General features: G+C 44.0%; 2 protein-coding genes across 3 annotated transcripts in view; one reads left to right on the top strand and one right to left on the bottom strand.

Moving 5' to 3' along the window:
* The window catches only part of LOC309562293 (rab GDP dissociation inhibitor alpha-like), a 79,830-nt gene extending 66,551 nt beyond the window's left edge, over window positions 1–13,279 (top strand). For both annotated transcript variants that reach the window (XM_082266430.1, XM_082266431.1), the window contains 3 exons: window positions 303–447; window positions 8,752–8,806; window positions 12,968–13,279. In XM_082266430.1, coding sequence (XP_082122556.1) covers window positions 303–447; window positions 8,752–8,806; window positions 12,968–13,120 — 353 coding nt within the window. In that variant the 3' untranslated portion in view covers window positions 13,121–13,279. The remainder of the gene's footprint in view (window positions 1–302; window positions 448–8,751; window positions 8,807–12,967) is intronic.
* Window positions 1–13,318, bottom strand: part of LOC309562133 (kelch-like protein 10) — a gene marked incomplete at its 3' end in the record, with an annotated part of 516,189 nt that overhangs the window by 121,241 nt on the left and 381,630 nt on the right. The gene's annotated exons all lie outside the window — the stretch shown is intronic.

The following is a 13,318-nucleotide window of genomic DNA, read 5'->3' as shown; positions in this document are numbered from 1 at the left end:
CATAATACAGAATAAAAAAAGAGGCTTCCTTCCCTGTCCCTGAAATATATTGCTAAACATTACCTGTGAAGCATTGATTTAAAATTAGAAAGCTTTATCCCTATTCCCTCTCCCATAGGATACACATTCTCAAAGGATGACTATAAATATGATTTGTTACATTAATTAATCTACCGGCCTGTCTTCCGAAACTCTGGGCACAACAGATCCACTGCAGCCCATCCTCTCTGGAGTGCTCCCATGTATTATTTATAGCAGGGGTGATTATAACTGCAATCTGTCGTGTTTTTCTACCCGCTCAGACATCTACGTGTGCATGGTTTCTTGTTCGCACTGCGTGGCATCAGACGGGAAGTATGTCGCTATAATTAGCACGACGGTAGAAACTGAGAATCCGGAGAGTGAGATCCAGCCAGCGCTAGAACTCCTGGAACCCGTTGATCAGAAGTAAGCGGAACCGATTGGGCCATGGGGCTCATTCAAGGCTGAGTTGTTATTACTGGAGCTTGTAGACCTGAAATGAATGTTTGGAGAACTAACACCCCTTTGCTGGGGTCACCTGTATTACACACACATAGCTCCCAACTGTCACTGATTTCGAGGGACTGTCCTTTATTTGGAACAAAAGTCCCTCTGTCCCTCTTTCCTCCTCATTTGTCCCTCATTTTGGTCTGATCTATATAGTTGAATATAAAATGCACTTTTTATCTTTCAAAAAGTGTTTCCCAGCGCTAAACCTTTCATTCAATTTCTAAATTGGTGCATTTGTAAATGCCAAAAGCCAATATAAAGAAATAGTAGTGGTAAAAAAAAAAAACACTTGCGGGTTTAACTAATCATTCTCCTTTAAGGGGTGTGTCCTATGCCTACATATTTTTGCTAATAGGTGTCCCTCGTTCCCATCTCAAAAAGTTGGGAGGTATGTAGATAACTTGTGTTACTGGCTCCGACCTGGCTTAGAATATTGGGAAAGTATAAAAAAATTTATATGAGAAGACTATTCCTACCAGTAATGCAATATGTGCACAATAAATATATAGGGAAAAGTTCCTGGAGGATGAAGGAATTGATACCATTGAATGGCCCCCACACTCGCCTGACCTAAATCCAATAGAACACCTCTGGGACATTATGTTTCGGTCCATCAGATGCCGTCAGGTTGCACCTCAGTCTGTTCAGGAGCTCAGTGATGCCCTGGTCCAGATCTGGGAGATATATAGGGAAAAGCTGCCTCAGGGCCTCTGCCGCCTTTAGGCAGGTGCCTACTGTACCTAATGCTATATCCGCCTCATTGTACACATAGAAGAAACAACAACCACTGGTGTGTCCTAGCACTGGAAATAGATTTACAGTACTCAAAACAATTAAAGGAACACTTTTTAATCAGAGTATAGCATCAAGTCAATTAAACTCCTGGGATATTGATCTGGTCGGTTAAGTAGCGGAGGGGGTTGTTAATCAGTTTCAGCTGTTTTGGTGTTATTGAAATTACCAACAGGTGCACTAGATGGGCAACAATGAGTCGACCCCCAAAATGGTTTACAGGTGGAGGCCACTGACATTTTTTTCCTACTAATCTTTTCGGACTGTTTTTCACTATTTTTGCATTTGGCTGGGGTCAGTGTCACTACTGGTAGCATGAGGTGATAGCTGAACCCTATAGAGGTTGCACAGGCAGCCCAACCCCTCCATTGCCAGAAGGTTTGCTGTGTCTCCCAGCACAGTCTCGAGCATGGAGGAGATTCCAGGAGACAGGCAGTTACTCTAGGAGAGCTGGACAGGGCCATAGAAGGTCCTTAACCCATCAGCAGGACCGGTATCTACTCCTTTGTGCAAGGAGGAACAGGATGAGCACTGCCAGAGCCCTACAAAATGACCTCCAGAAGGCCACTGGTGTGAATGTTTCTGACCAAACAATCCGAAACAGACTTCATGAGGGTGTCCTGAGGGCCCAACGTCCTCTAGTGGGTCTTGTGCTCACTGCCTGGCACCATGGACCTCAATAGGCATTTGGCACTGAACACCAGAATTGGCAGGTCCACCATTGGTGCCCTGTGCTTTTCACAGATGAGAGAAGGTTCACCCTGAGCACATGTGACAGAAGTGAAAGGGTCTGGAGAAACCATGGAGTACGTTATGTTGCCTGTAACATCGTTCAGCATGACCGGTTTGGTGGTGGGTCAGTAAAGGTCTGGGGAGGCATATCTATGGAGGAACGCACAGACCTCTACAGGCTGGACAATGGCACCCAGACTGCCATTAGGTATCAGGATGAAATCCTTGGACCCATTGTCAGACCCCACACTGGTGAAGTGGGTCCTGGGTTCCTCCTGGTGCACGACAATGCCTGGCCTCATGTGGTGAAGGTAAACAGCCAGTTCCTGGAGGATGAAGGAATAGATACCATTGAATGGCCCCCACACTCGCCTGACCTAAATCCAATAGAACACCTCTGGGACAATTATGTTTCGGTCCATCCGACGCCGTCAGGTTGCATCTCAGTCTGTTCAGGAGCTCAGTGATGCCCTGGTCCAGATCTGGGAGGAATACCCCAGGACACCATCCGTTGCATTCTGAGTTGCTGCAATGAAATTTCAGCAAAACGGACTAGCCTGCTGCATAATTTTTTCACTTTGATTTTCAGGGTGTCTTTGAATTCAGCATTAGATTTTTTCCCCATTGAGATCTGATGTGTTTTCAAAGTGTTCCTTTAGAATTTTTTGAGCGGTGCATATATATATATATATATATATATATATATATATATATATATACATACATACAGTATATCACTATATATTCTGTAATCTGTAAACCTATTTCCAGTGATAGGACAGCCAGTGGTTTTTGTTTCTTCCTTGTGTATATAGCATGTTATATATATATATATATATTTTTTTTTATTTATTTATTTTTTTTTTTATATATATATAAACTATATATATATATATATAGTTTTATTGGCATACAAGGGTACAAGGAATTGAACTTCAGTGTAAGGTTTAAAAATGTAATGGCTTTGGTCTACTTATACATATGTATGCACTCAAACACCCCCACAAACATATGCATACATACTCACACCCAGTAATTAGGATAACAATGCAATATGCACTGATCATACACTTAATCATACACCCACTTGTATATATATACACATACACAGTGTATATATTGTGTGTGTACACATATGCATATACATACTATCATCAAAAGTACTGGGACACCTGCCTTTACATGCACATTAACTTTAATAGCATCCATATCTTTATGGACTTTGCTTTGTGCACTGATGCGCAGTCACGTTGGAACAGGAAGGGGCCGTCCCCAAACTGTTCCCACAAAGTTGGGAGCATGAAATTGTCCAAAGTGTCTTGGTATGCTGACGCCTTACCTGTTCTCTTCACCGGAACTAAGGGGCCAAGCCCAACCCCTGAAAAACAACCCCACACCATAATCCCCCTCCACCAAATGATTTGGACCAGTGAACAAAGCCATGTCCATAAAGACATGGATGAGCAAGTTTGGGGTGGAGGAACTTGACTGTCCTGACCTTAACCAAATAGAACACCTTTGGGATGAATTAGAGCGGAGACTGCAAGCCAGGCCTTCTCGTCCAACATCAGTGCCTGACCTCACAAATGGGCTTCTGGAAGAATGGTCAAACATTCCCATAGACACTCCTAAACCTTGTGGACAGCCTTCCCAGAAGAGTTGAAGCTGTTATAGCTGCAAAGGATGGGCCAACTCAATATTGATCCCTACGGACTAAGACTGGGATGCCATTAAAGTTTATGTGTGTGTAAAGGCAGGCGACCCAATACTTTGACAATATAGCGTATATCTGTTTAGTCAGTCTTTTGATTCACACCTGTGTCACACTGTATAGTCAAAAAACATTACACTGCCATTCATTAAAGTGATATTACACCCTCAGGTTTTAAGCACTTTCAGCAGATGATTTATAGCAGGGGTGTCAACCTCAATTTAATCGCGGGCCGCATCAGCATTATTATTGTCCTCAAAAGGGCCAGTAAGACTAGATGTCTAGAGCATCCCCTACTCTTACATAAGATGTCAAGAGCCTCCCCACCATGAGAAATTAAGTCCCCCACCCTCCCTTACATCACTGTGCACCCCCTTATCTTGTGCTGCTGTTAAGAAGAAGCTGTAGGCATTGCTGAAAAGCAAAAAGTACAGAGTCTGGAGTAGGACCAGAAGAGGGCTGGAGCTCTACTGCAGCAGCAGGAGAGGTGCAAGGGCCACATGAAATGGCCTTGAGGGCCTGATTCAGCCCGCGGGCCTTGTGTTTGACACCTGTGATTTAAAGGATAAGTTCACCTTTCCTAACATGTTACACCCACATTCAGCATGTAACATGTTATAAATGGACCGGCCCCCGCAACTCCCTGATCTGACAGCTAGCCCCCCTCACTATAAAAAAAAGTGGCAGAGGAGGGGGCTCCTGGGGTGGGGGGGGGGGGGGGGCTCCTGTGAATGGAAAACTGCAAGGTCCGGCCGCCTTTGCAGCTGCTGGCTTGTAGTTCTCAATGAACTGCAAAGGGTGCTGTGGAGCGCCATGGTTGTTCATGCTCTCTTCCTGTCACTATTGTATCTGCTTTGCTGTATGGGATGTACGGGCGCAAAGTTACACTGGCAGATCTGCAGGAGATCAGCACGGTGCAATGCTTTCCAGGCTCCAAAAAAATAAATAAATAAATTATTTTACTTGCAAAAAAATGTGCATGTATTATTTTTTTCTAAAAAGAGAACTTATCCTTTAACCACTTCAGCCCGGAGGATTTGGCTGCTCAATGACCAGGCCCTATTTTGCGATTCGGCACTGCGTGATTTTAACGAACAATTGCGCGGTCGCGCAAAGCTGTACCCAAATTAAATTGATGTCCTTTTTTTCTACAAATAGATCTTTCTTTTGGTGGTATTTGATCACCTGTGCGATTTTTTATTTTTTGCGCTATAAATAAAAAAAGAGCGACGATTTTGAAAAAATAATATTTTTAAAATGTTTTTTATATGAAATTCTCAAAAAAAAAATGTAAAAATCAGAATTTTTTAACATTTTAGGCCAATTTGTTTTCTGCTACATATTTTTCGTAAAAAAAATCGAAATAAGCGTATTTTGATTGGTTTACGCAAAAGTTATTGCGTTTACTAACTAAGGGAAAGATTTATGTCATTTTTATTGTTTTTTTTTTTTACTAGTAATGGCGGCAATCTGCGATTTTTTTTTTTGCGGGACTGCGACATTGCGGCGGACAGATCGGACCCCTGACTGATATTTTTCACACTTTTGGGGGGACCAGTGACATTACTACAGTAATCAGTGCTATAAATATGCACTGTTACTGTAAAAATGACACTGGCAGGGAAGGGGTTAACTTTATTGGTGATCAATGGGTTAAGTGTGTCCCTAGGGGCGTGATTCTGACTGTCAGGGGGCGTGGCTTGTTAGATCATCACAGAGACATACGATCCTACATAGCAGGATCGCATAGCCTCTGCCATGATCTAAGGGAGAATGACAGACGGCTGTGTTTACAGCCGTCTATCTTTCTCCCTCGCCTGAGGGAGATTGCGAGTGGCCGGCGGACATTGGAGCCACCGGTCACACGCGTGGGCTAGGCAGAGAACGAGCAGGGGCGGGAGCACGCCGGCGGCGGCCCGCGATCGCCCCCTACAGGCTCGTGGGCAAGCGACGTACCCATACGTCACTTTGCCTGTAGGGGGCTGACCGCCGCAGTTTATAGTCATGCGGTGGTTGGCAAGTGGTTAATCACTTACTGAGTATGCAGGTTCTTCATCTTTTAACCCTTGCCTATGTTCTTGTTTAAGTTGGTGCCATGACCCCCAGGTTTCCTCTTTCCGGGTGGCTTTTTTTCCTTGAGGCATCCTATGAAGTCTCCCTTGCATTCAGGGATTAGAGTTGTGTCTCCCTGCTCTGTGTACATCAATAGAAACACACAGCTCCACAATATTAGTCAGGGATCTACAAACTTTCTAAACAAAGGGCCAGTTTACTGTCCTTTAGACTTTAGGGGGGCTGGACTGTGGCCATTGAGAGTACAAAATGTCCCAACGTCAGTCAGACAATCCCCCATCATCGGTGTAAGTGGGAGTAATTGTGCCCTATCATTGGTGTCATTGGGTCCCATCGTTGGTGTCTTTGGGAAGATATGTGCCCCGTCATTGGTGTCATCAGGAGGAATTGTGCTCCATAATTGGTGTCATCAGGAGGAATTGTGCTCCATAATTGGTGTTATTGGGAGGAATTGTGCTCAACATTGTGTGTGCGCTATTCTTTTTTAATATATTGTTGTCATTGGGCCTCATTGTTGGTGTCATTGCTGTTGGCCTCCATTACTAGTAAAAAAAAAAAAATAAATAGACGCTATAACTTTTGCGCAAACCAATCAATATACGCTTATTGGGATTTTTTATTACCAAAAATACAGTATGTAGCAGAATACATATTGGCCTAAATTGATGAAGAATTTAGATTTTTTTTTACATTTTTTTATTAGATATGTTTTATAGCAGAAAATAAAAAATATTGTTTGTTTTCTTTTTTTTTTTTCGAAATTGTTGGATTTTTTGTTTATCGCAAGAAAAATAAAAAAAACACAAAGGTGACCAAATACCACCAAAAGAAAGCTCTATTTGTGGGGAAAAAAGGACATACATTTTATTTGAGTATTGCATCGCAATTGGCAGTTAAAGTGGAGTTCCACCCTAAAATGTATCTTCCGTCCATCTTGTTGCTCCGGGTCACCTGAAAAACAAATGTATAATCGCAATATTTTATTTTTTTTTTACTTACCTTGTTTTAGAAGATAGTATACTTACCTTACTTCCTCTTCCTCCCTCGGCGGCCACGGCGATTCGTCACTTCTTGGCTTGCAATGATTCCTGGGAGCTGAATGTCATCGCTCCCAGGAATCAATGCGCCTGCACCGGCCCCGACGTCAGTTCAGGTGCAGGCGCCGTCATACCTTGCTAAACAGCTTCTGGGCATGCCCAGAAGCTGTGCAGGGATGACGCTGCAGCCCCGGAAGTGAAGGCGGGGCCGGCGCAATGCATCGTGGGACCGAAGAGGACGGAAGAGGACACAGAAGAGGATCGGGCTGGCTTCAGCTGCCCACACCTGAGATGGCAGCGCTGGACAATACATTTTCAAGGTAAGTATATCTTCTAAAAGGTAAGTGCAACCCGGGACAGATCAGAGGCTAGCCATTGTGGAATGTACTAGCCCTGACTGTCCCGGGGGGTATTGTTATGTATTTTTTTTTTGTTTTAGGTGGAACTCCGCTTTAACTAAGATGGGCCTATTTTTGGAACTTGGTGTTTACAAGCTGAAATCAGCTTTTTTTGCTAGAAAACTGCTTAGAACCCCAAACATTATAATTGTGTATATATATATATATATATATATATATATATATTTTTAGCAGAGACCCTAGAGAATAAAATGGAGATCGTTGCAATCTTTTTTATCACACCGTATTTGCGCAGCGGTCTTCTAAACGCAATTTTTTGGGAAAAAAATAAGAAAACATTATTTTTTTTTTTTTTTTTTAAAGCCCGTGGTGTGTGAAACACACTCAAAAGACTTAACACCCGGTGCATAAAAAAGTGCACACACGCAAACGTGAGACACACAAAAAGTGCACAAGGCGTACACACATGGCCCTCCTCCGAAGAGGAAGGGCCCTGACCCTGATCCCCCGGGGCGCGAAGCTCCTGACAGGGACTGAGGTACTCACTTAGGTCCACCCAGCCGAAGCCGGGCAGACCCCATTCTTCAGGGGGACTGCCGAAACAGCCCACCCCGAGTACTAGGTAGGGCTCCCCCGAAGGGAGACCCCATGGGAGAGGGCGAACTAAGCCAAAAGGCCATATCCACCCCCTCCCAAGACTTTCAGGGCAGGCCCGAGGACCTACGCCATCCAAGTCGTGCAAGTGCTCAACCAAAAGGGACAAACGTGACACACAACAAAGAAAAACAGAGTGGGGAAAAGGGAAGTGGAGAAGTGCAGGGTAGTGCCAAAGTGCAAGAAATACTGGGATCAGGAGGGCACAGTTCAGTTTATTGGATGCTGCCTGGGACAAGGCAATCCCGGGACAGCTTAGTAGAAAGCGTGACTGTCCCGGAAAACCCGGGACATTTGGCAAGTATGATGTAATCCAAGATTATCATGGGGCCCCCATGCACCTGCGGCCCCTTGAGCAGAGCCTAGGGATGCCATTGCATTAAGACAGCCCTGCCCCATTGCAATGCCACATAGGAGAGAAGGCATTTTGCTTTGCCTTGTGGTGGGACCTGCAATGGAATAGCCAACGAACGCACCTGGCTTGAACAAGCCCTTATTGTATGAGTTTGTATAACCTATTAGACATAGGCGTGAGCAGGGTGTGTGCCTGGGCACACCCTAATCACCCCATATGGTGCAGATTCCCCCTGCTGATATTTCACCAAAAGCCTTCCAAGGGGGCTCCTAAAAAAAACAAAATAGTAAAAAAATAATAAAAAAATCAAATAATAAAAATAGAAAACTACTGACACCATCCACTGCCCCACTGACACCAACCTTTTGCCCTACTGACAAGTCTACTGCCCTACTAACACCATGCATGTTTTAATACATTTGGGGTGCACACCCTAATGCAATAGGCTGCGCACACCTATGCTATTAGACATGCAGAAAAATAATGTATTTTTTTTTTTTCATTCAGGTTCGTCTCCATTAATAATCAGTATGTCCCAAAGCATGACGGAACAAAGAACCAGGTGAGAGCCCTTTGTAAATGTATTTCATCTACATGGACCTATTCACGCAATTTTGGTCATTATTTACAAATTATATACTGTATGTTTGCCATCGACCCTCCAAAACTCAGCTCCCCTCCAGTGGTGAAACATGTTCGAGGTCCCTTGCTGGCGCCTACATCTTCCTCCCGGTTTGGGGTCTTTGATCATCTTGATTGGCTGGGCTAGGATGATGTAATTTCCTCCCACACAGTGGCGACTGGTGCTAAACTTTTTTTTTTTTTGTGGGGGGGGGGCAGCAAACAAACCCCCCCCCCCCCCCCCAGGTCCACTGCTTTTCCTTTCGGCCAACCTGGTCTTCTTTAGAACTTCCGCCTGTCCTTAATTGCGAATATTGATTTGCTAGTGTCACAAGTGGGTGCGTTCGGGTACTGGGCCCTGAGCCCAAAATCTTTCAAGGCAATTAGAGCCTCAGGCTCAGTGCTTGATTTGATAAAAAAAACCTAATAGAAACCCATGAGTCTGGCACCCCGCATGCATACTAGGGGGGCGGCACCCCTGCGCCCCTTATGGACCGGCCGCTCCTGCTCCAAGGTGTGCACACAGTAGTTCATTTATCACAGCACTGAGACATGCTGAGTATGTACAGTGTGAGCTAAGCATGCACAGCTCAGTGCACATCCTAAAGAATCTTGTGAAGCGTAGCGACCATACAATTTTTTTATTAACCGCTTTACGACTGCTCACCGCAGTTATAGTGCGGCAGACAGCTGCTCCTGGGCAAATCGACGTAGCTATACGTCGGTCACGCGCAGGAGGCTAGGGGGCAAGTGCGTGCCCCTTCTCATCAGCGGGCAGGCGGCTCCGATTTCCGCCTGACACCCGCGATCGCTCCCCGCTGAGAGAGAAGAACGGTCGGCTGTTGTAAACACAGCTGACCGTTCTTCTCCCTGGAATGATCATAGAACCCATGTGATCCTTCTATATAGGATCACAGGTCTCTATGGTAATTTCACAAGCCACGCCCCCCCACAGTTAGAATCACTCCCCTAGGCTCACATTTAACCCCTTGATCACCCACAATGTTCACCCCCTTCCCTGCCAGTGTCATTATTACAGTAACAGTGCATATTTTTATCACTGATTACTGTAGTAATGTCACTGGTCCCCCCAAAAGTGTCAAAAATGTCAGTAAGGGGTCCGATCTGTCCGCTGCAATGTTGCAGTCCCGCAAAAAATCACAGATCGCCGCCATTACTAGTAAAAAAAAAAACAATAAAAATTACATGAATCTTTCCCGTAGTTAGTAGACGCGATAACTTTTGCGCAAACCAATCAAAATACGTTTATTGCGATTTTTTTTCCAGAAATATGTAGCAGAAAACAAATTGGCCTAAGATGTTAAAAAATTTTGATTTTTAAATTTTTTTTTAGCGAATGTCCTATAGCAGAATGTGAAAAAAAAATATATATATATATATATATATATATATATATATATATATATATATTTTTTTTTTTTTTTTTTTTTTTTCAGAATTGTCGCTCTTGTTTTGTTTATAGCGCAAATAATAAAAATCGCACAGGTGATGAATAACCACCAAAAGAAATCTTTATTTGTGGGAAAAAAAGGACATCAATTTTATTTGGGTACAGCGTTGCACGACCGCGCAATTGTCTATTAAAATAACGCAAAATATGGCCTGGTCATTAAGGGGGCAAATCCTTCCGGTCCAGAAGTGGTTAAGTTCTGCTTTAATAAAAGCTGCAAAAAGAGAACATTGCAGTATGAAATGAATTCTGATTGGATGATTGGATACAAGAAGTAATACACTTGGGGTGGCTACTGTGAAGGCTGGAGAAGATTAGACCGTGTGCTAGGCTCTCACTAGCAATGTCATGCACACACACACAGCGCCGGCCTTGCAGGGGGAGGTGATGGTGCGTCTCCTCTAAGTGGGCTATTAGGCATGCATACTTTGCTGAGAGGTGCTGGCACGCAGATTAACAAACTGCCCTGGCGTACTGTCAGCCACCAAGAGACAACTTGTACTCGTGTAGAGATATTTTATGATGTTTAGCCCTTGCTGCTTTTACTTAACGGGCTAGAAGACATGCAGTCTATTAAAAACTGGTTTATGTGAAAGAATATTTAAATCACATTCACAGGTATACATTAAAATGTTTTAGTGGAATTAAATAAATACGAAATTATTCTGTTGCCACATTAAAAAAAAACTCCCTGTAAAAGAAGAGTAATAAAGTGGAAGAAAAGCCTAAAGGCTTGTACACACTAAAAGAAAATTGGGCGAACATTTTCATCCAAAGAACTTTCATACGATTTTCGTATAGTGTGTACACAACTTTCTACAGCCGATTCTGAATTTACGTAAGAAAATTCTCGAAGAAACAAACTCCAAAATTGTTCTCGTACGGAAAAAAAATTAAAGATTTTTGTTTAACCACTTGCCTACTGTACACTTTCACCCCCTTCCTGCCCAGGCCAATTTTCAGCTTTCAGCGCTCTCACATTTTGAATGACAATTGCGCGGTCATGCTACACTGTACCCAAATGAAATTATTATCATTTTTTTCAAACAAATAGAGCTTTCTTTTGGTGGTATTTAATCACCTGTGCGATTTTTATTTCTTACAAAAAAAAAAAAGACAGAAAATTTTGAAAAAAAAAAGTTTCTTATTTTCTGTGAGTAAATTTTGAAAATAAATACATTTTTCTCCTTCACTGATGTGCGCTGATGAGGCAGCACTGATGGGCACTGATAGGCTGCACTGATGGGCACTGATGAGGTGGCACGTATGGGCACTGATGAGGTGGCACTTATGGGCACTGATGAGGTGGCACTTATGAGGTGGCACTGATGAGGAGGTACTAATATGCCGCACTGATGAGCACTGATAGGTGGCACTGATAGGCGCCACTGATGAGCACTGATAGGCAGCACTGATGAGCACTGAGAGGTGGCACTGCTGGGCACTGAGAGGTGGCACTGCTGGGCACTGAGAGGCAGCACTGATGGGCACTGAGAGGCGGCACTGATAGACACTGATGGGTGGTACTGATGGACACTGACGGGTGGCACTGATGAGCACTGATGGGCGGCAGTGATTAGCACTGATGGACAGCACCATCAGTGCCCACACTCAGTGCCCATAGTGCTGCCAGTCAGTGCCCACCAGTGCCTATATGAGCAGGCACTGATGGGCACTGACTGGCAGCACTATGGGCACTGATTGTGGGCACTGATGGCAGGCACTGTGGGCACTGATGGTTGGCAGTTATGGCATTTAATTTCACTGTTGTGTAATCAGGGCACTGGTGATCAGTGCCCTGATTAAATTTCTCTGTGTCCCCTATGAGGAGGAGCCGCTGATCGGCTCTCCTCGCCTCACACACTGACAGTGTGAGCCGAGGAGAACCGAATAACGGCACTTCCTCATTTACATGTGACCGGCTGTGATTGGACACAGCCAATCACATGGGTAAAGAGTCATGTCATTGACTCTTTACTGAGATCGGGATCGCGCCGTGTCCTAGCAACACGGCGCGGTCACGATTGCCACTCCGCTCACCCTCGGGGGCGCGCGAGAGAGGCTGTTCTGGTGCACCGTCATATTACGGCGTCCCAGGATAATAGCTACACCGCTCCGCCGCCAATTGACGGCGGGCGGGTAGTAAGTGGTTAATGTGTACCGTTTTCGTACGATTTTTGCACAAAAAAAGAATCAGAAAAGAAAGACTGCGCATGATCAGAAACAATAAACAAAAAAAAAAGCCTTTGTCGTACGAGAATTTTCATACGAATTTGCGTTCATCGGTTCCGATTTGCTGTGAAACAACGAGGAAAATCAGACGATTTTCTTATAGTGTATACCCCACTTAATTATTAAAAAAGAATAGCGCACACATGCAAAAGAAATTACTACCAAATTTGAAGACATTCCATAAATAAAAATGGGGATTTGGTCCCACCATATGGCCACTTTGTGGCTCAAGCCCAGTACTTAGAATGTTACAGTCATTCAGTAAATCTGCATAAAATCTTCCTTTTTTAAAAATTGCAAATGTATTTAATTATTCTTTCAGGAACTTTCATAAATGAGGCCCACTTTGCTCATACATCCCATTCTTCAGGTTGACACTGATGCTTTCTCTTTCCGTAGATTTTTATCTCCCGGTCCTATGACGCAACCACGCACTTCGAGACCACCTGTGATGACATTAAGGACATCTTCCATAGAATGACCGGTGTCGCATTGGAATTCAAAAACATGTTGAGTGTAAACCCAGAGACAAGCCAAGACGATGAGGGCTGACAAGCTTCATCAGGCGGGCTTATTTAATAAGGCGGTGCAATGACGTATGACAACCCCAAGCAGCCAATCAGATTACACCGCTCCACATTTTAGAGCAGTCATCGGAAAAGAGAAAGATGCTTGCTGATTGGTGGATAGGGGTTCCTGAGCTTAGCACAGTGCTTGCTGCCTTATTAAATACTTTTTTTTAATAATTAA

This window comes from Pelophylax lessonae, assembly GCF_965119305.1.
Source record: "Pelophylax lessonae genome assembly, chromosome: 8".
NCBI classification, from domain to species: Eukaryota; Metazoa; Chordata; class Amphibia; order Anura; family Ranidae; genus Pelophylax; species Pelophylax lessonae.
This window is presented reverse-complemented; position numbering and strand designations above follow the sequence as displayed.